This window comes from Bubalus bubalis, chromosome 11 (genome assembly GCF_019923935.1).
Source record: "Bubalus bubalis isolate 160015118507 breed Murrah chromosome 11, NDDB_SH_1, whole genome shotgun sequence".
In the NCBI taxonomy this organism is placed as follows: domain Eukaryota; kingdom Metazoa; phylum Chordata; class Mammalia; order Artiodactyla; family Bovidae; genus Bubalus; species Bubalus bubalis.
In genome coordinates, this window is record NC_059167.1 from 31,721,984 (window position 1) to 31,745,003 (window position 23,020).

At 42.9% G+C, this 23,020-nt stretch overlaps 1 protein-coding gene across 3 annotated transcripts in view; it reads right to left on the reverse strand.

Annotated features, from left to right (window-relative positions):
* DAAM1 (dishevelled associated activator of morphogenesis 1) overlaps positions 1 to 23,020 on the reverse strand; it is a 183,011-nt gene that overhangs the window by 23,293 nt on the left and 136,698 nt on the right. For 2 of the 3 annotated variants that reach the window (XM_025295436.3, XM_044924906.2), the window contains exons 11-18: positions 22,292 to 22,430; positions 21,944 to 22,002; positions 18,657 to 18,844; positions 17,878 to 18,177; positions 17,463 to 17,570; positions 11,265 to 11,294; positions 10,105 to 10,211; positions 2,845 to 2,929 (exon numbers count right to left, since the gene is read on the reverse strand). In XM_025295436.3, coding sequence (XP_025151221.2) covers positions 2,845 to 2,929; positions 10,105 to 10,211; positions 11,265 to 11,294; positions 17,463 to 17,570; positions 17,878 to 18,177; positions 18,657 to 18,844; positions 21,944 to 22,002; positions 22,292 to 22,430 — 1,016 coding nt within the window. The remainder of the gene's footprint in view (positions 1 to 2,844; positions 2,930 to 10,104; positions 10,212 to 11,264; positions 11,295 to 17,462; positions 17,571 to 17,877; positions 18,178 to 18,656; positions 18,845 to 21,943; positions 22,003 to 22,291; positions 22,431 to 23,020) is intronic. The other variant, XM_044924907.2, reaches the window with a different exon arrangement.

Consider the following 23,020-nt stretch of genomic DNA (forward strand, 5'->3'; position numbering starts at 1 on the left):
AGTACATCAAGGAAGATAAGGACTGCAAAGTGTCTCCTGGCTCTGGCAACAAGGAAGTACAAATCCTCAGTGAGAACAGCTTTAGGGAGGCGAGGAAAAGTGAACAGGCTTTCGAGAACTGAGTGTGTCGAAAGAGAGAGAGCACAGTAGCAAATGGGGATAGGCGGTCTTAAGAGGTCTGTGTGTGTGAAGGGCTGGGACTTGAGCAAGTTACATGTTGAAAGGGCAAGGTGGACGACCACGAGGAGAGGGGCAGGGTCCTTTGACTGGAAGGAAAGGATAGGCCAGACCAGAGGCCAGGGGTTCCCTCTCCCCTCACAGGGTGGAGGGAGGAGAGGTAGAAGTAGACGCCAGGGAGTCCATAGGTTTGGCGGCCTGCGAGCGTCTAGGCACGGGTGTTCCCTTGTTCCAGTGGTGGCACTGGATGGGACACATGTCTTCTTATGCTTCCTCCATGCAGGAGGGAAGGTGTTAGGGCGAAGGAAGGAAGGAGCAAGGGGGAGCACAAGGCTTGTTATTTCCCCCCGAGTTTGGATTTTTACCTTTTGGAATTCAGTTCTAGTATCAGGGATCCCCCATACCTGCCTGCTGAGTCCACAGACCCCTGTTCGGGATAACACAGATGTTCTCTCTCTCTCTCGTTATTCACAAGGGCAACAGTGAGAGGCTGAGACTAAAGGCCTGGGCCTTCTCAAGGTAGAGTTGAGACCAGACAGTGTATGGACAGTTTTGAAAAGAATGAAGAGTCAGACAAACATCTGGTGATGAGGAGAAAGGTGTGCATCCCAAGAAAGAGGAGTGACCTCATCTGAGATCTGATCTCAGCAGCTAAAAGCAGCAGGAGAGGAGGGGATGAACTTGGCTCAGATGCAGACCATATTGAGTCGTAAAGGATGCTGTGATCAGGCACAGGAAGGAGGGTTAGAGTGAGCAGGAAAAGAAAGAGCCTGGGAGATGAGCAGAGAGCACGACACTCAGAGCTCTCAGGAGAGCTGGGTCAGAAGTATCCCACTTGGCCAGAGTCTGCTTCAGTAGACTTCTTTTTTCCCTTGTATTTATCTGAAGTACATTCTATTTGCACTACAAGCTCTTTTGGCAAGCTTTAGAAATCCTTTCCCTCAAGGAGGAATTTTGCTGGATGCAATTTCACAGTAAACAGATCTGGTGGAATTTTAAACATACAACCTTGTCGACAGAGGCTGAAGACCTAACGACAAAAGTGCCTTCTGCCTAGTTCTTCACGCTGGGTGAAGCAGTTTCTGGTGCCAGCATTTGCAAAGCAGGGTCAGCTGGGGGCCGGGGAGGGACAGAGGGCAGTGGAGCTCCACCCTCAGGGGCAGAGGCTCTGTTTTGAGTGTTCTGAGAGCGAGAGGAGAGTGAGGAGAGGAGCTGCAAAATGCTCGAAAAAGGAATTTTCAGTTTAGGAATAGTTTGAAACTATTTATGCACAGAGCATCCTAACAGACTTGGAAACATAGTCATTAACTATTTTGGGAACTAAATCAAACCTTAAAAGGACAGCAGAAAAAGTTTTTCCACTGCTGAGTGTGAGCGTTTTCACCCCGGATGGCTGCAGCTGCAGAGGTTTCAGGGAGGGGCGGGCCCACAGAGGTGTGCCTTCACTCCTCCCACCTCGTGGCTGAGGCCTTGGGGGAAATCAGTGAGAACAGGACAGGAGGCACATGCAAACAGGCGCTCCGGCTGGAGCAGCCCACAGCCACGGGATCCCTGTTAGTGGAGCGAAACAGCCTTTTCCCTTGCTCCTGGGAGCTGAGCACACCTAGAGGTGACACCTCAGGCTCAGCCGGGAATCGTGATCACCTGTGTCCACCCATGACCTCAGGTGGACCTGGCTCTAAGAAACAGGTGGGGCCTTGTGACCAAACTCTCTCAAAATGTGATTCTGCGGCAGGACAATGAGACAAGGAGACAGAGCAGGATTAGATCATGCAGAGACATTCCCACAAAGCACAGGAAAATTTAGGCGCAGACCAAGAGATAGGTAACAATCCCTGGGGTTATCTACCAGCACAATATTACCAACAGTATCATTTGGAAGATAAATGAACCAAGCTGCTGACAACACACAACACAGCTGGAGTGGCTGCACAGTGGTTATGGAAATACTGCATCAAGAGAGGCTAGGGCACCACATCTGACCTGTTGCTGGCCATAAAAAATTACAAATTATCTCCAGATCTCACGGACGAGGATGTATACTGACTGTGTTTAAGACTACCCTACACTTGCTAGCCCTGGCATTTGAATTTACTGACATTTACAACACAAGAAGAGTCCAATACAATTTACGAAGACAAAACCCAGCCCCAAGAAGTGCACACCCTGCCTTATGACACACACGAGTGCTGATGACAGCGCCAGGGGGTTGACAGTGGCTTTTGTGGTTGTGGGAATGGCAAGCCAAGACCAAGACACAAATGTGTCAGGGATTAAGCAGTGATTCAGTTTCTGCAGTGCAGGCTGTGATCTCACACTGCTGAGATTCTCAGTATTCTGGTGAAACAGACACTTTCTACTAAAGCTAGTAGATTTATGTGACCTGCTGAGGAGTAACAACTTGATGGCAGCAGCATGAGACAGACTCTGGCATCGAGGGTCCTAGGCATTGAACACACTCAGGACCATAATTCTCACCCATCATTTTGAGGAACAAGGGGAGGAGCAAGTCCTAGAGCCTTCTAACAGAGCCAAGTGGAACCTTGGCCTAACCTCCTCCACTGAGAGGTGAGGAAATTGTGTACTAACCACAACCAGGTCTCCTTAGTATTCCTTCCCCACTGAGTCTGGCGTAACCTGTGCTCTGAGTGTTACCCGGCAGCTCACCTGTTCCAACATGTCCTTGGGCAGATCCTCCTGCTCATCCATGGTTAGAATTGCTCGTTTGATTTCATCGTTGGATAATTTCAACCTGGAGAAAGAATGTTTTAATTTGTTGTGACTACTCAAGCTGATATTGTTAATAATTTAATATAAGATAACTCATTTTGCTACGCCAGTTGCCAACCTACAGGTACCATTTTTCTCAAAATCTCTCAGTGAAAGCTTATTTCTTGACCATGTTGCACCTAAAAATAGTATTTTGAAATGGCTTTAACATTCTTTCTGGGCTTTGTAATGCTCTGCTGACACCGAGAACAAAGCTGTTATGTTCTACCATTTAGTTTCCTTAAGCAAGGGATTGGAGATGAGAAGTAGGGAAAACACCCACACACAACTATTTAATACATAGTATTTACAGATTGTAGGTCAAAGAGGAAAATTAACTTTTTAACTTGATTATGTGTCAGGAGTGTTTAAGGTTTGCTCTCAAATTAAAAATGCGTGTTGAGAATGTTATTGTTAAAAAATTGAATAGTTGATATGCAAAATAACATAGCTGAGGCGTGTTTATATATGTTAGTTCATTTTGGATTCGAAATAACTGTGAAGATTTTTTTTTAATAGAGGGAGAAACTGAGGCTCATAATGGCTGAGTGATTTGCCCAAGGTCAAATGCATACAAAGGCACAATATCTAACACAAACCCAACACTGTTGATTGCTAATCCCAAATTCTTTTAACAAATAATGCTTATCTAGTGAATATCTCATAGGGAAGGATTTAAGCAAAAACTCAAATCCAATTTCTGTTTTCCTGTCTACCATTAATTCCTATGATTTACTGATTTATATGAAGGATTTATGTCTTGATTATGGCAGGACAACAAAGTGTTGAATGTGAAAAAAGATGAAATTAAAACATGCTTGTAAAAATATGTTTTTATTAGATATAACCAAAAGTCTTAACTGGGGCAAAAAATCTTAATCAGATTATTAGCTGTTACAAAGGGTCATTCTTTTGTCCTGCTTATAAGCATCAGATCCAGACTTATTTAAAAATTCTTACTTCCTTATAAGCTACCACTAAGGTCTCATATTAACATTATTTGATTCATTCTTCTTGTTTATGATCTTCAAGAAGAATCACATTTAGGACAGAGGATAAAGACATAAACACACAAATATAGAGCAAGGAATATAGCCTTCATGTGTAACATCTGAAGGAAGGGGCTCTGGCATCAGACAGGTTGTAATCATGTCTTGGCCCTGACACTTCCTGGCCAGTGTGACCTTGGAAAATTTTTTTTCTTTAGCCCCAGTTGCTTCATCTATACAACAGAGATAATAACAACTATATTTTTTAAAAAAGGATATTTTTGTGTGTGTAAAGTGAAATAGCACATGCAAAGAGGTTAGCACAGTGTCTCACTATAGAAAGGGCACAATGAACTATGTATATTCTGCAAGGCAGATTTTTCTACTCAGGGGAAAAAAAGCAGCAATACTTATGTAACATTAATATTCAAGTGCAGCTATTTGATCAATAAGTAGGCTTATCATGAAACTTCCCAAAGTGCTCTCAGAGCCATTATTTCACTAGAGTTTTCCTCTCTGTCTATAGCACCCATTAGGGCCCAGGAGTATTAAAAAAGAAGTCATGGTGCTTATTTTAAAGGTGCTTATGTTTGAGATGGTTGGATGGCATCACTGACTCAATGGACACAAGTTTGAGCAAACTCCAGGAGAAGGTGAAGGACAGGGAAGCCTGGCTTGTTGCAGTCCATGGAGTGGCAAAGAGTTGGACATGATTGAGCGACTGAAACAAATGTTTGGGAAAATCAGATGATAGGCAGAAACACTCCACACAAAGGTTACCTATGCTGTCCCAAGAGGGCTGGATGAGTGCACAGGTGGCCACAGAGCCCATGAAGAGGAAAGGACCTGGGCAAGACACAGCTCATTCTGGACATCTCTCGCCTGTCCTTTTCTCTAGATTTTGAGATGATCTTGTTAAATGCATCCATCCTGCCATCGATACTGCATGTTGTTTCATGCACCAATAAGTAGGCCAAGAGGAAGGAATCAGATTGGGGAATCCTACTGTATAAATACTACTCTATTTCGTGCTTTCGAAACCAACTAGAGCACCTAGGCAACACGCCAATTTGTCCATGTTCTAGAACAAGACCTGTTCTCTTCCCTAGTCCAAGTTGTAGCACCATCATAACTCCTGGGCCATGGACAGAGACTCTGGACCAGACAGACTTCTCCAGGTTGATTTGGTCTGGAGACAATCATTTGCCATGAATATGGTCACTAGAACATCATGATGTAAAACCACCCATCTTAAACGGCACAAATAAGTTTATTTGGCATGGGTGAAACATACAACAGGGGAAAACTCTATCCCGGCTCAAGATCTCCATCACATGGGCCCTGGGTAGCCCTAGATTTCAGGACACTAAAGACTCTTGAGTCAAGTGAGGGCAAAGACCATGGTGTAGCCAGCAAGGCCAAAGAAGCAGGATGAGGTAAGGCTGAAACTGCCATGAATGAAAACCAGCGGGCTGTGGAAACATCTAAAATTATGAGAAAAGCTCCACTTATTTAAAAAAAGATTAGTTCTGTGTCCTTTTCACACCAAGTGGGAGAACCACTTTATAGTGTCTTTCTGCTGAGTCCTTCTGTTTTCCATGTAAGAGAAAAGGAGTTGAACATCAGAGTGAGAACAATACTTGACGTATCAGATTTGCATTTCATTAGCTCCCCATATGGAGTGCAGAACTTCTTGCTTTTGAAATTGTATATATTTATGATGTTCAACCCCCTGAGGCTGTCTGGACTAAACACTGGCACTAATTCATAACAATTTTGGTTTCTCTTAATGTGGCCCACAAAGAGACTTGAGACTTTAATGGCTAGTACTTAAGAAAATCTGCCTGTCAACATCCTGTCTTGCACGTGGCCTGTGGGGGCTGACAAAGCAGCCGTACCTTTGGGGAAAGAGGAGAGGGGTCCGCGGCCCTCTGGGAGGCTTCTCTAGGTTGCCAAAGAGTTCTTAGTATCGTCTGTCATCCACCAAATGAGCCGCTAATCTCGGTAATTGAAGGACCCTACCAATCCTAAACTTTTAATGGCCTTGAGAGCTTGGCAGTGTTCTGGCGTGCAGGAGGGTGGCAACTTGTGAGACACCCACTGCAACCTGCTATGCAAGGCAGGAAACAAACTGGCCATTTAAAACCAGTATTTAACTCCACCTTGCTCCACTCAAGTATTTCAAAAATTCGCCAAGAGACCTGGAACATCCAGGCACAATTAAACTAAGTTAAGGATGGGTGGCTAGATCAGTCTGAGCTCTGTTTCAGTGGATTTAAGCCAAATCCCTCCACTTTAAAGTAGCTTTTTGTGGTTTACTACACCCTAGCTGTCATGTTACATGAGCATCTGGAAAAAAAAAAAAATGGCAGAACACTTCATAAAAGTGTATTTTAGGGGGTTCATTTTGCAATATAAGCCAGCTTCCGAGATTCTTTTTTTTTTTTTTTTTTCTTTTTGAAAGGAGAGGAGAGGTATGCTTAGGGAATAAAGGCGAGAGAATTGTAAGTCGCCACGTGTCACCTATACACACACAGCAGAGAAGCTGGCTGACTCTGCCGGGGGCCTGAGGAACACTTCTCCGGCATACCAAGTCCATTCCACTCACTTCTCAGGTCTGTGACAGGTAGGATTTGTGGTGGCCTGAAGCACCCCATCTTCCAGACAGCCTCTTTCTGGGTGCTGAGAGACCTTGGCCTCTCACGCTATGAGCACATGCGCTTTCTCCCCTGCTTGGACCCTGCGATGAGGCGGGCTTTCCTTCCAGTTGACCTTTTTGGCTCCAAGTGAGGCCGTGGAACCTATGCCTGGCCAAATGGTCCATGAACTTCTGCAGTGTGTGGGTAAGGAAGAGTTTTTCAAGATAACCAAACACTGCAGACATGTGCACATTACAATACCGCCCACAGAATATGCCACGGGCTTTCGCTGTGGTGGAATCTGGTATAATGACTGCATTGCTGGAAATTAAATTCCCAGTCAGCAAGAAAAGACACAGGGAGAGGGTCGCCAGACTTTGGGAACGCAATAAGCAGAAAAGAAGAAAGGCAGTACGTGTGGAAAGGCAGGAGATCTTGACATCAGCTTGGAAACACTCCTACTCGTCCCTAGGTACAAAGTCAGTCTCCAAATGCTAGTGACAGTTTCTCTCTCCAGTCCCTCCCTCATCAGGTCTTAGCTGAGCAACAAAAAGAGCTTCCTGTCTGATGGCAGCCTGTGCCTTCGGCTCTTGACCCCTTCCAACCTATCCTGCAAACCCATGAGATCGAACTCAAAACCTTACTGAGACAGTGCTCTTCTCTGGAGCAAAAGGCTCTGGATCCCCTGGGAATATAATTGGTCCACTGACTGAGCAGCTGCCACGTGCAGGCACTCTGTTAGTGCTTCTCGCACGCTGGGTTCTCATTCTTACAAACCTACTACTTTCATTACCTCCATTCTACAGACTGACTCTGGGTGGACTCAGGTTGTTACAAAAGCACCAGACCTGGATCTCAGATGCTCCTGCCTGACCTAATTTAATCCAAGTGAGAGACAGCAACCACAGAGCTCTCTCTACAGCTCTGCTTGAATGCTCGCCACCTCCCCCTCCTCTCCACCCCCCACTGCCTTTGCTCCTGCTGTATGTACCCTTGGAACTGCCTCCCACCCGCCCCCCAACCCAAGGCCCACTTTCTCAGGAAAACCCTGCTGCTGTCCCCTCTCCCCTTGGCTGGGGGCTCCCCATCTCCTTCCTGCCAGACCAGTCTAAGGCCTGCATTGTTCACAAGTCATCTTGCCTGTGGCATTTTTCTTCTCCAATTAGCCATGTGCTGCCAAAGGCAACAGTGCAATTGTAAGTCTTGGGACATCCCAGGGCATCCAGCACAGCGCCAGGCAATTAAACACCCCAAAGTGACAACTCGAAGACAAAAAGCATCAAAGCACCAAAAGCATCGTTCCCATCCTTGAAGCCCCTTGCTCCTTTTGTGTGTAGTCATGCATCGCCGATGAAAAGGAAGAGTGAAAGCAAGGTAAATTGCTGAGTGGTTAAACAACTAAATAAAAAACAAATTAGTTCTGCTTCATTTCTTTTACCTTTAGCTGTCCTGTGCTTTCCTGAAGAGAGTAAAACTATTGAGCACTGAGCAGAAAAGCATGCGGTCCTGACTCCTCTGTGGCATAGAAGCTTTTAGACCCTGATCAATAAGGCCCAATTACCATAAGGGTAAATTGGTCTCAAAATCAGCTTGTCACACATAATACATTTTCAATATTATGTGCTCATTGTAATATTTATTCATTAAATTGGATATTAACAGATAATTTAATAGACACAAGACAAGTTCTTAGAATACTAGAGAATTTATGCATATTCACATTCTAAGTCACCTTAGCCTTTGACATTTTTGATGTAACAAGGGAATGATATACGACAAATATGAAACAATCCCTCCAATAATGGGATGGGAAATTTGCTAGAAAGAGTTGTAACCTTATCTATAACTACTGTAATTACCCTCGGTGGCATCTTGTACTGAGAATGATCTGTCTACGAGGAACTGGGTCACAGTTAGAGCTCTTAAATACTATAAAAATTCAGAGTGATGGCTCTCTTTGCCAAGTTGTTTTTAAAGGGCTCTTCTATACTGCAAAAGCACAAAATAGAGGGGGATGTTCTAGGGTTTAAAAACAGACTCTCTCTAAATTTTCATATAATTTTGCTACTAAGTAACAATGTTACTTGTATAAAGAAGTTGTAACAAAACAAATTGTACAGTCTATAGAAAAAAAGTATGTAGACCTTCAAAACTATCTTAGATAGTGTCTTTCTGGACTTCCCTGGTGGCTCAGATGGTAAAGCGTCTGTCTACAATGCGGGAGACCCAGGTTCAATCCCTGGGTTGGGAAGATCTCCCAGAGAAGGAAATGGCAACCCATTCCAGTATTCTTGCCTGGAAAATCCCATGGATGAAGGAATCTGGTAGGCTACAGTTCATGGGGTCGCAAAGAGTAGGACACGACTGAGCGACTTCACTCACATCACTCTTCTGAACACAGGTGGGGATAAACACAGGGCATGGCCATTTACACAGCTTCTAGCCAGAGGCAGAAAACTAAGTGCAAATAGGATGTTTCGCATTACCTTACTAGTTGTATTAAAACTCAGGGGGGTCTTACCAAGCTTCAATTTCTCTTTCTCTAAAAGAAACATTTTCTCCCTAAAGTAATATACATCTGGCTATCAATCAAGCTTCTATGTTGCAAACCAAGCAGCAGTGCTTTGTGTTAAATTTACTCTAAGACTTGTGTGAAAAATAAGAACTACTACTTTCCACCTTCACTCTTCCTGAAAGAGAAGTCACCCTGCACCAGCCTCCATACAGATTCAACATTCTTTCCAGAGTGTAACCAATGTGACTTAGATTGTACAGAATGCCCCAAACTTCAGGGTTCTTTACATTCTCCTTCAACTTGTCAATATTAGGTATCTCTGCCTAATGTGAAAGTCCTTTTTAGAGAAAAGATTCAGAAAAGCTACTTGAAATGCCCAAGACCAGCTAACACATTCCCTGAAGCTATTTATAATAGGATTCCAGGCTCCCAAATTTCCTTTCTTTTTTTCAAGCTCTAGGACCATGATGGTTCATCAATTATGAAAAATACTTTTGAACAGGGCTGAACTGGATAGCATTTTACTGAGGTTTATTGACATATTTTTAGTCATAAAAATGTTCACAAAGAACATGAAATAATATAATCTGAAGTATAAAAGGGTGACTTAAGAAGCAAAATGAAACAAAGAGGCTTCATGGTGGGTGCTGAGTCTGTGACAGTGTTACTTCAATGGCCAAAGTATTAATAGCTCGAAAGCCAAGAAGTATAAATAACAGTAAAGTCCATTTCACAGGCTTGCTGGAATAACCAAGCAAAACATTGATTTGAGATGGTCTGCTTTTTAAAATTTAGGAGTCTGTGGAAATTAAACCCCAAGAAAGTAGGCACCAGCTCTGACATATTCCATGAGGGAAAGTAAACACTAAGAGTCCTCTTCACCTTGGACAGAAGAAACTCGGAGAGCTGACCCTCAGTGGAGTCCAGGTAAAAGAACGAGCCCAACCATGTGGTTTGGGGCCACATGATAGAAAAGCTGGTCCTACCAGAAATGTTGAGACAACATCAACAATACCTCGAGAGAAGGATGTTGCAATTCTGAGCTCTCCGACCATCGATCACCGAAAGCTCTCTGACTTTAAGTTTGGAGCCCAGTGTGTCATCAATGGCATCTGCTTCTTTCTATAAAGAGCAGGAAAGAAATCCATCAAAGTCAAACAGGGACATTCCGACTTCAGACACACAGTTTTCCTTTATATTTGCTGTTTACACGTACACACGCACACACGCACAGCTGAGATGGTGAGGGGAATGGAGGTGGGTGGTGGGACTGAAACAAAGGCTAAAATCTAGTTGACAAGAAAAGCTGACCACCCACATTTGAAAAAGCATTATTTGGAAGAACAAAGTGCTTCTAAGTTGAAGATGCATAAATTATCAATGAGCGCTACCCTCCTTTTGTCCCCCAAATCCCAGTGGAGAGCAGACAGAAGGACTGTCACTATGAATCAAGCTCAGCTGAGGCGTGCCACTGCCGGTCCAGCCATCTGCAGGGCCCATTCAGCCCAGCACCATTTGCATCCCGAATACTCAGAAAGCTGAACAATAAAACCTCCCAAACGTCTTCATGTGCAATAGGAAGCTCCCAGGCCCAGATGCTACCTTTCATTACCCTGGAGCCTGATGGACAACAGGGAGTGTGCAGTTCAGGCATTAGTTCAATTTACTTCAATCAACAATAAAACACTACCTGCACACTCTGCTGCTGTACAGAGAGTTGTAAGCAAGGAGGGCCATAATTTATGGTGGAAAAGGCATAAGGCAATTATACATACAATACCTTTTGGGTAAACAGAGCGTCAAGGTAAAAACAGACTGATTTGATATACAGCGAGTCTGATTTTATGAAAGGTCGGGATCAATTTAAAAAATAGATCATGGCATTTAAAAAATGTAAGGAAACCAAACAGTTCTGGAACTGGATAATGGTTTAGGAAACAAAGGCAATATGGAGTCTATATTAAGAGGCAACATGTGACCAAATTTTAACTATTTCATATTGTGCAGAGATTTCAGGCATACCTCTAAATATTCAGTGAAGAGTTGAAACCCAATGTGGAATTAACTAGACATTGCATTACCCTATCAGAAAAAAACCCAGGAAAACCAAGACATTTTGCGCTATAGTGAGCCAAGGAGTTATATTAAGCAAGGTGGGGATTTTAGCTCACTTACCTGCTTGGAGTTACTGTTCACAAAGAAATCCTACAGCCATGGCAGAGGCATGGAAAAGGCAAATAAGATACATGCAGTTCAGAAATCACAGCAACACACAGGAAAGTCAAGGAAACGAGTGACATCGGGTAAGAGGTAATTTATGCCCCAGGAGCAGCAATGAGAGGTGATGAAGACGCGAGTCTGGCTGAAGATACACTGACAAACAGGGTACTAATAAGCATTCAGGTTCAAGAGAGAAGATAGCAGGTGCTATACACAATTTTCAATGGTGGCAAATCAAAATCAGATACGAAAGGACTTAAAACACCCCCAAAAGAGTTCAAGTTGGGGAAGGAAAAAAATCCTCTTTGAAAGGACCACTGGGTTCCATGTATTTAACATGACAACTGAAGCAGAAAATATGGATCAATTCCATCAACTTGAGAAACTACTACCAGCAAAAAAATTTTTTTTTGAGTGGATAATCTGTCTTCTTGTGTCATGAGGAAGAATGAAGAAAAGAAAAAAGACAAGTTCAACAACATAGGTCAGTAAAACCAACCCTCAGTACAGCTTGAAAGTCCAAACAATGCCTGTGCGTACTCTGAGAGAGATGAGGAAAAAGACAGAATTTCCAATTAAGAGACAATAAGTGATTCATGGGCTACAGAGCCATTGGTGGTCCTGTCCCCATTGCCTCAGGACTGTTGTTCATGAGACAAGGGCGACAGTCTTTGTTTAAAATAGTTCATAGAAAAGATCTGGAGTGAAGAAGAGGAAGAGGTAGTTGACATGTTATGAGAAAGTCACAGCTTTCTTTGCGTACTTTTGCCATGATGGCATGAATAAAGCTTCGGTGTGCAAAATACACCCCAGCTTTCGGGCCAACTGCTTGCACGACCAGCATTTACTCAGCAGATTCCTGAAGGCCTCACTGGTCCTGGCAGCACTGCCAAGGCCAGTTTCACACAGATGAGCTGTTTCACATCGTTCTTCGAATGTGAAACAACACGTATCCTCCCCTGGCTCCACCCATACAAGGAGGGATTACTCTTCTGGAATGGCATTTAAAAAAATAAATTGATAACCACACGAAGCCTTTCTTTCCTCTGATGTCACAGTTTTATTTTGTTCCTGTTGTAACTGTCAAGTTTTTTACCCTGAAACTCCTCAGGACTCTTTCCCTGTAAAAGCAGTTTCTCTTTTCAAGAGCAGAAAAAACTCTAGTGTAGTGAACTCCATGAGGTCATCTTACCCTACTTTTCATTCTTAAAGAGACAAGTTGCAAGCTGGATTTAGACACCACTCTCCCTGTCTGGCCTTCAAAGAAGAAACTTGTATGAAGGCCTCTGTAACTCATTCTCCCCAAGTTGCCAGTGTCAAGAAATTAAGACCTCTGACCTCTACTGTAGTGGGCTACAGAACCAGGCCTCTAGCATTTGCTAGGGATGTGACTTGGGGCTCAGTTTCACTATCTGTACAATGAAGTAAACAACTGGATTACTATTGTGAGGATTAAATGTGATAACGAAGATACGGTATTTTGTACAGTACCTGTCACATTTTTATGAGCTCAACACTTGGAAGCTGTCATACATTACAATTATTATACCTTTCAAGACAATGATCAAGTCCATTTCTTTGGCCATTGCTCTGCTTCTTAGTTGAGCTGAAGCACAGTTGGTCAAGATCTCCTGTTTATAACCAGCAGTAGCACTAAGTATAACCATTAATAGTGAAGTAATTTATCTTATCTTTTGCAAGGTGAGGATGAGGAATGCCATGGGAGAGTTTGGCTAATTGGAGGTCTTGAGATTCCCCCTTTTTAAGAGTCCTTTAATCATCACATTGTAAATAAAATCACAAAGTTTCTTAGATGGAAAATGTTAAAAATAATTATGTTTCCAGGCTTATTTCAAATAAGTTAATATTCTCTTTGAAACTAAATGATTCACTAATTGGTTTGGACCAAACATGACAGGACTGTCTACATTTGGCTCCACCCAACAGGATGCCTGATTTTTCCAGATGATTTTTGGTACAGGGATTAGGATTTGGAAAATAAATAGGAAATCAGAGCTTGTATTTTCAGGAACCAGTGCTGATAAATTCCTATAGGTAGGGTTTCACCATGTAATAATGACTCACCATTTTATAGACAAAGACAACTTTTACATGAATGGTTCTTAATCTTTTTGAGGTTGAGATCCCTTTGTAATTCTGATAAAAGCTAGAGATCCCTCTCCAGAGAAATGCATGCATTAATATTTAAATAAAACCCTGTTTTTGATTAACTCTTACCATGTTGTCCAGCTATAGAACTTCTACCGTCTACTGTGGAACTAAGAAAAACCACTATTTACAGTTTTTACCTTCTGCCTTCATGTACCATGGCTAAAGATCAAGCTTATTGAATCACTGTCCTAAATCATATAATTGTTCAATGTTAGAAACTAGAGATACAGAATAACAAAATATGTAAAAAGAATAAAAAAGGAAATTTCTTTGCCCATCCATAAGATAAATCAGAAGATACCACGGAATATTCCAAATGGGACCCCAAGAATGACTCCAACAACTTGTATATTACATGTTAGGAGGAGAGTCAGATTCTAAGCCTAGGAAAGTGGTTATCTTTTGATCTCTGTCAGAGCAGAAGGCTTTGAAATACTATGTGCTGATAATAGAACTATGAAGAAGGGGTGTCCCCAGGCAGAGTGAAGAAGAGGAATGGAGACAGCCAGTTGCTCATTTGTTGTGACAGAAATACGTCTTCCTTTAGATGTAGTAACTCCAGTTCATTTTCACTCTACCAACTGCATAGATAGGGAGATTGAATTTATAACATCTCAAGATGAAAATTTCCCACAAAATGAAGATAAATAGTTCAAATGTATCTGAAATAGTGCTAATATGCAATGTGCTACATTATGTGTTAAAATAAGTCTTTTGTGGCTGGCTTAGAAATCATGTGTAACACAGTTTCAGGGAGGAAAAGAGGTTCTGAGATTTAGGACGCTGACTTTTAAATGAACTTCTGGAATGTGAGCAGGAAAATAACTGCATGCTATTAAATTCCATTTCGTGTAGTACATAAGCTTACATATTCAGTTCTGCACACCTTTGATATTTACACTGGAAAGAAAAAAATCCTGAATAGAAGTGGTCTTGTTCTTAAAACTAGAGTTAAAGACAGTATAAATATCTGTTCAGTTTTTAATGACTCAATATTTCTCATATCAACAGGGCATACCTTGTGTGTGTGTGTGTACATTTATATATATAAAATCTCTCCTAAATGGCATTAATCAGTGTTCACCTAAATTATAATAATCTGAAGCTTAAATTTTTTTTTCAAAATCTTACTCTGTGTAGTGTTCCTGTTACATGTACACAGACAATGGTATTCATGTACTCTTTGCCTCTCTGAGAAATTTACGTGGTCACATAACTGGCTGAAATCCTGAGAGCTTGGTCAGGGTTATATAGCTCTGGAGGGAAGAAAGAGAAGATATTACAGGAAAAAAAAAAAAAGGTTCCCAGTGTTCATTTGGGAGTAGAAAAGAGAGCAGTTTCAGTGTGATAACAATTATATAGAGCATCGCCAAGATTAAAATGAAAATGTACAGGTTTTTGATGCTGCCATTAGTTGCAAGATTAGGGGACATAATGACAGAAACCCTGTTTCCTTTATCCTGTGTGCTCCTAACTAGACTGCTTTCATCTTTCAATTTTCTGTCTTTCAACATTCAATAAATTCAGTGGAATGGTTGAAATTACCTTCACTTGGGAAACACATTTATTGTTTAAAAATTCCAATCTCATATTCTTATACCAAGAGGAGAAACATAACTTGAATCAGCTGAGGAAGTGTGCTGAGAATTTTCTCCGGGAAGCACTCTGGGAAATGTCACAAATGATTCTACTTACCAGTCTATGACTTAGTGTTAACTGCAACTGAAACGTTCTGGTCTAGCCTGACTGGCATGACTACTGATTACTTAAACAGCAATTGGTTGCTAGGAGACAATTACCCAATTGCTAGGCTTTCTGCAACCCTGTCTCTTGGAGCTCTTGAGAGCTGTCCACATATTTGTCCCAGAGCATTTTGGCAGCATCCTTCTGCACCTTCTGTTGAAAGGCAGTTAATTATGAGTCTTGTAAACTTGGGTCTTTCAACCACCTGCCTTCACAGTAAATGCGATCCACAAGCTCAGACTTGAATAGCATCATCTGAATAGATGCTGTTTTCTCTTCCTTTTATTTACTTCTCTAAGTTCTCAAACCTTCATCTTAGGCAACCAGAATGGACCAGTATTAATGACTGAAACTAAAGTAGGGGAATCAATGTAATGTGCGATGAAGTCAGAAGAGTATTTGAATCTACTGGAAACTGGCTAAAATGTCCTAAAGAGTCCAGAATAACCTTCCTGGGATAGCAGAGAGAGAGTGTGTGTGAGAGAGAAGGAAGAGGCCTGTCGGGACCATTCTGCAGTGAGTCTGGTGCAAGTACCAGCCATGCAAGAGCTCTCAACACATCCTTTGTTTGGCCCTTGAAAGATAAGGTATCTTGCTTTCAAGTGGACAACGTCCTATCTTCTTTTTCTTCATTTTCCTTTATTTGGCATGCATGACATTGCACAAGTGCCTTCATACTTTTGTGGAGGCCAGGCTGAGAGCTCCTATTTTGGAGCTGTCATGGCAGGCAACCCCCTGCATTTTTGTACTTTATTAAAATAGCATAAAGGGTACCACAAGGAAGTGTTCCCTCTCCTAAGGGAAAATATTCTAGCTAAAAGACATACTACTTTTCCTTCTCAATTTTAGTTTCATCAAAGGCCATTTTGAAAAAGAAAACCCTCAGATGTTGTTTCTCTCCAGCCTCAGTCCCTATTCTCCCTCAGGGCTTGGCAGTTCTGTTCTGAGACACTCTTGGGAACCAGGCCAAGCCTCAGCAGACTAGGAAGTCTGCTGCTTGTCTGAGGATGCTCCACCCTGGGCGTGATTCATGCAGGAGGTAAGGCCCTCCGGGTAAAGCCTGAGGAAAGCCCCTGCACAGACTCCTGGCCTCTGCCTCTTCCTGTTTAAGATGCAGTCTGTGCTCCTCCTCAGCCTTTCTCTCCCCCAGTTACTCTTAAGAGCTTTTTTCCTTATGCTCTGGGACTCACTTTTCCCCTTCCCAGGTCTCCCATTGACTAAGACCCCACTCTACCTTTTCCTTGTTTTTCTGAGACTCTGGGCACCAAGCCACTTGGCTGTGAACTCTACTAAGATGTCCTCTGGAGGAGTGAAAGGTACCACACAGATGTGACCAGGGCTCACGACATGATGCTGCCTACTCGGCCACATCAAATCGCACGTTCTCACGACCATCACATCGCTCACTTTTCAGAAGTGCCTCGGGTCCTGTTTGTCCCACTGCCATCTCCACAGTTGCTCAGCCTTCAGGGCCCCGTTTCTGAATTGATCATGTTCTGACAGAGTAAAAACTTCCCGCTAGGTTCTATCAAGCTGCCGACTTCCAGTCACTTCTCATTGCCCAGACTTTTGAAGATTCCTTCTACTCAACAGCCCTATCACAATGTCCTTCTGTATAGCACAGGAAGCATATTCAATACCCTGTTGCAAACCATAATGGAAAGGAATATGAAAAAGAATAAATATATGCATAACTGAGTCACTCTGCTGTACAGTAGAAATAAAACACAATATCGTTAAAAAAAAGAAAACAAAAATGTCCTAAAAATAAAAAAGGCAGTCCACTTCTGATAATAACCCCTTGAGATACATATGTATAACTAAAACAGCTTCAGAAATGAACACTGGGAGGTAACACTACAAGTTAGGTAATTCTTCTACTAATATCTTCACCTGGCGACCCCTCTGACTAAGCACAAGTGACAAGAAGACACAGACTCCTTCCACCAGTGGAGACAAGGTTGTAGACACACACCAGAGTATGATTCTCTCCAACAAGGAGCTTGTATGCCTTCAACATGCACACACATGCACACGTGCATGCACACACACACACAGGCACCTAGTCACACATGCAGCCCCAAGTGTTATGCTATTTGCAGGAACATTTCAGGGTAGACCAAACGGCCTAGACTTAAGATGCCCATCACAGTATGGTTAAGGCAGATGGCCCAGGGATCATGCACAAGAACATGAACTTCTTAACTGTTTCAGCATCTGGAGGGCACAAGCTCTTACCTGTTGTCTTTGATAAGCAGAGAAAGTTCTTTCCAGGTCTTCAAGATCTAGAACTTTGAAGACTTTTGTATCATCAATCTCGGTCCATACTGTTCCTTCCAGTTTGTTCTGCAAACATCAAGTTAATAAGTGCTGGGGTTTATAGTTAGACACAAAAAGAACAGATGCAGTTATTTTTTTTAAAAGTGCTGCTCTCCCAATTTTTTCGCTTACCAGATGCTCAGAATGAGCTGGCTTTAAATAACATGTCATTTATTTCAGAAGCTTTATCACTTAAATATCTGAGCTAGTAAGAACCCCGAGTCTATGTGAGAAAATGAAACCATTGGAGAGACAGGGCTGTCTCCCTGTTTGGGACAACACGGTAGGCTGCTAATGCAGTCCAGGAGATGGCAAATGTGAACAAACGGCTTACCTCAGGCAGCTTAGACCAGTTGAAGGATTTCAGGGCATTTGTGGGCTGAGGAATGTTCTTCTTCTTGAGTGCCAGACCCAGGGGGGCACCAGGAGGTGGCATGATTCCCCCCAAGGGAGGAGGCCCTGGGGGAGGAGGGGGGCCTCCTGGGGGGAGGGGAGGAGGCGGAGGAGGACCCATTCCACCTGGCAGAGGTGGGGGTGGTGGGGGAGGGAGGAGAGACCCTGGCACAGAGGAAGGAAAGGGTCCCCCGGGGGCTCCAGGTGAGGATACACCTGGGAGTGAAGCACAGACAGCCCTCTGAAAAATAAAAATAGGAAAAGGCAAGATCAATGGGAGAAGTAAATTCACCGGACGATTGTGAGAGTCTGAAACGCTGCCTAACATGTATGTTATAGAGAAACTCACACATCTGAGATTGTGGGCTTTAAGGGGCAGTTGAGCCGAATGGACTTGTACATGGTGCTCTATGCCTCTCACTACTGGTACCATCCTCCAGTTTGATTTTCACGATAACAAGTTTTCATTTTAAGAAGCTAATGTGATTTCCTCATTCTTGTGAGAGGATCTGCATTGGAGAACGAACACCCTCAACCATCTCTGCTAATGTGCAGGGTCAGCAGAGGCAGCAGGTTGTACAACCAATGTGATGGGTCAGGAGAAGGTTCAGGCTCTCTTCCTGCCCACAGAGCTGACTACGTAAGGACGGGGCTCCGGGCTGAGTGAGGCGTCAGCAGCTGCCCAGCCATGGAGACCTGGCCCTGGGCCGGTGGCCTTACCCTGCTGAGCTCGTGCAGCTGGGCCGTGAGGTCCGCCACCTGCTGCTTCACTTGCTTGTGCTCGGTGGTCTCTTTTTCCAGTTTCTCTTTCATTTTATTTAAGGTCTGCATCATCTCTTCCTTCTCCTGGGTCTTGGCATCACATTCTCGCTCTTTCTTTTCCAACTTCTGTTGTAACTCATTGTGCTCTACACAGGAAAACCATTGGACATGAAAATGGTATACTCTTCAAAGCTGAAGCATTTTTCTCCAAACAGAAAATTGACTGAGGTTGACTGGGAGGCTCTTTATTAGGCAAATATCATTCCTCTTCTCCATCGAAGGGAGCAACTCATGGGCTCAATGGTGCTCGTGCTTAGGGGGCTTTGCACGAACAACTTTATCAAATGCATCTGTAAAAGGTGGAAGAGGCCCTCCAGTGACAGTGTCAAAGGGGGGACACAAGCACGGGCAGCTGTCTGCGGAGATGAACACGGCCTGCTTGGTATTTAATTCAGAATTCCGTCCTAGAAATGGCCCTTTAGTCACCCTATGGAAAGTGACTATTAATAGGACTTCTTTTCACAACTTAAAAATGGGAACGAGAGAAGGCCAGTGTTCATTAGCTAGGTTTGCTGGCTCAGGTCCAACTAGTGGAGGGGCTGAAAGGGAGGATCCTGCTCTGGGAGGAAGTGCGGCTGCCAGACCCAAGGTTTGTCCCAATGTGAAGCCATTGCTCCCACTCCCCTCGAGGGCCCTTTGGACTTGAAGTGCTGTATACTCTGGCACAACAATTATTAAAATTTGGGAAGGCAAATTTTATCATCTCAGCATTAAACACCTTCAGGGCAGGATTACCTGCTGAGCATGAGAACCATAAGAGAAGAAAAATTTTAGCTGTTAGCTGTGGCCCCACTGACTCCCCCAGTCCTGCTATAATGGAACAATGCATCCCCTTTTGCATAATGTTCGCTTACGCTGCCAACACACCTGCTGCCTCTAGCACTGACAAGAGTGATGCTCTTCGGAAAAGAGGACGAATGAGGTTTAGGCTGCACATTTTTATTTCAAATACTTGGTCCCAATCCCTAGTCTTTTTATATCAATAAATCCACTAGAGATAGAACCCACTGGGACAGAGCTATACAGAGTTGGGCTCTGTTTCTGAATTTGATAACACATTTAAATACCTGCTTTCTCTCTGTCTCTTACTTCCTCTCTTCTGAGTCCTCCAAAGTCCGAGTTTGCAGAGAAGGGTTCAAGTCACTAAACTCCTTGGATTTTACCAGCCTTGGAGTTAAGATAACCATCAACCTATGTCTACCACTCTACGGATGCTTCCCTGACTTCTTCAGCAACATCTAAAAACTACCCCACTGTATCTCCCTTTCCTTCTTCTATTTCCAGTTCATTCCTCTTTGACAACTGTTTAAGACCTGACTTCCTATCACTGGTCACTGCTGCTGCTGCTGCTGCTAAGTCACTTCAGTCGTCACTAGCCTTTGACAAATCTGACCAAGCCTCAGAACCACTTGAGAGACTTTAACATTTCAGAACCCCCAGATCCCATTCCAGGAGTCTATTCTATAGATAAGGGACAGGGCTTAGGAACTTTCCTCTGACTGACCTTGGCCATTTCCTCTAGTACCACCTCAACTGCTTAAATCCTACAAAACTTTCTACCATTTATTGGTGGTGGTTTAATTGCTAAGTCATGTCCAAGTCTTCAGATGCCATGGACAGTAGACAGCCAGGCTCCTCTGTCCATGGAATTTTCCAGGCAAGAATACTAGAGTCAGTTCTCATTTCCTTCTCCAGGGGATCTTCCTGACCCAGAGATCAAACCCATGTCTCCTGCATTGTAGATGGTCTCCTGCATTGCAACTGTATGTTTTACTGCAGAGCCATCAGGGAAGCCCTCTACCATTTTTTAGGCAAGTAATAAATGCCAGGCTCTATGCTAAAGTCCTTGTATTTTTCATTTAATCTTCACAACAACCCTATTAGGTTCAAGCTTGACTTTGCAGAGATAGACTGGAAGAGTAAAGGACTTAGCCTACTCACATAGTAGTCAGGGGCAGTCTGAGACTCAGACCCAGAGCTCAGTATAGCACTTGACCTGGCAGCCATTCAGGACATTCCTGCTACATGAATGACTCCCAGGCTTATGTCCTAAGTACTCTCTTCAACTCACACACCTTAGTCTTCAGGCTTCAGGGTATATCCCCAAAACATCACTCATTCATTGACCATCTTCTCTGGTGTAACTCTCTCTTTACCCTACAAGTTAGGGTAAACTAGTGTCTCTATTCTTTCTGTAGCAGTTTCTGGAATTAATTTATAAAAATGTATGTGCAACCTCACTTATTTAAGACCAATCTGAATTCATGAGGAACCCATAATATAATAGAACTTCATATTCTGTATTTTCCAGTACCAGTGGTGAGACTGCTTTTCTGCTCAATGGACAAAATGTGATATGAGGAAAGGAAATGCTTCAGCATCTTGTGGACTAGCTTTTCAACACACTGACTATCGGGGCGAGTGCCACTGCATGTCACTGGTGAGAACGCGCCACTTGGGTAGGGAGAAGGGAGTGTGCCAGCATAAGGAAGCGCAGTGGCCAGGAGTATGACCGTTTTCTCAAAGGGTCCAACTTTAACTTGCTAATTTTGAAGGAGGAGAAAAGTTCCATCCATTCTGTGAGTTGTTGTCATGGTGATGGGCATGACCCCCAAGTTACTTGATGCTAAGTGTTGATATCAAAGACATATTGAGACACTCATCAATAGCTGGCCTGTTAACATTTCATAACATGTATGTCTACAATGGTCAGTGATTTTCTGCATGATTTCTCTTTTTATAACTGGTGCCAAATTAAGGTCAACTGGAGAACTGGACTGCTGAAACCAAGTGGCTTGAACTTTGCTTTTAAAATTCTGGGTAATCCCTAGGTGTCCCTTATTATATTCTTAAAATCCAGTGTGCTTTAAAGAGCAGTTATGAGGAAGGTTGGCATGAACGGTAGTTAAGAAAATCTGAATTAATGAATACTGAACAGCACATGCTTAAAAAAATGCAGATCATTATAATAAAAGGATAAAATATTGAGGAATCAACATGACAACCAAGATAGTCTGATTCAAGAAAAACTAGGCACTGCCCTTAAGACATGATGGTGGGAAAAGGCTGTTTATGCACCAATGTCAATAAGAAGCATCAGTGCAAATTTCTAAAATATACAGTAAGGAGAGCTGTCCAATAACCAGTAACACAACCTTTTTTCTTGTCAGGACCTCATCATTTACCTTTTCTCATTTTTTCTGCTTGTTCTTTCCACTGCTTAACTTCATTTTCATTAACCAACCTGTATAATAGTTAAAGGAGCATTCATTACAAAAAGCACAAAAGACCGACTGCTAAATGCATGCTCTCTAGGTACAAAAATTGTTTAACACAAAGCAAGTCCTCAGCATGCTTGAGACCCATTTTAAATCCAGAGGTTACACATATATATTACATGTATACATATAGGAACTCATCATATCTGACCTCCAGAACACTTTAGTTCTCCCAACTGCTATTTTGAAGTAAGATAAAACAAATGTCTTACATTGTTGCTGTTATCTCAAGGGCAGCAAAAAGAAGCAACTTACATCCTGACGACATTCTTGATATTAAAGTTTTCCAAAGGTGTGGAGTCAGGGTCTTGACCTTTGTCATTCTGAATAACTATTTGCTGTATAATTCTATCTAGGAGTAGCCAGTACTGAACTGTGTTGCCACTTCTCTTGTCTAAAAAAGAAAAGAACAGTGGAAATACTTCAAGTGGTTTCAAAACTTTAATGAATATTTTTCAACAGGGGTCACCCACCAGAGTCACAGAACCAGACAGATGTTTACTACCCTTCCCAAATATCTGAAATCTGACACTCAATGATCACTGATCATTTACATGATTGAGAGGTACTTTTTAATCCCCTTGTACATGTGTTGTAAGGCATATATTTATTTATAAAATCAAAGCGAGGTATAATTCATTTTATTCCAAGAGCTTTACAGCACCCCTTAAACTGTGCAACAACTTTGCTGTTGTTTAGTCACTAAGTCATGTCTGACTCTATGGAGACTCTATGGAGACCCCATGGACTGTAGCCCACCAGGCTCCTCTCCCAGGCAAGAATACTGGAATGGGTTGCCATTTCCTTCTCCAGGGGATCTTTTGATCCAGGGATCGAACCCGTGTCTCCTGCATCGGTAGGCCAGTTCTTTACCACTGAGCCACCAAGGAAGCCTGCAGACACACTGGGCTGTCACAAAACCGAGGTTTGGAATCCCTGGTGTGCACCCAACCTAAGCCACACTGTTCAGATGACAGAGACCTC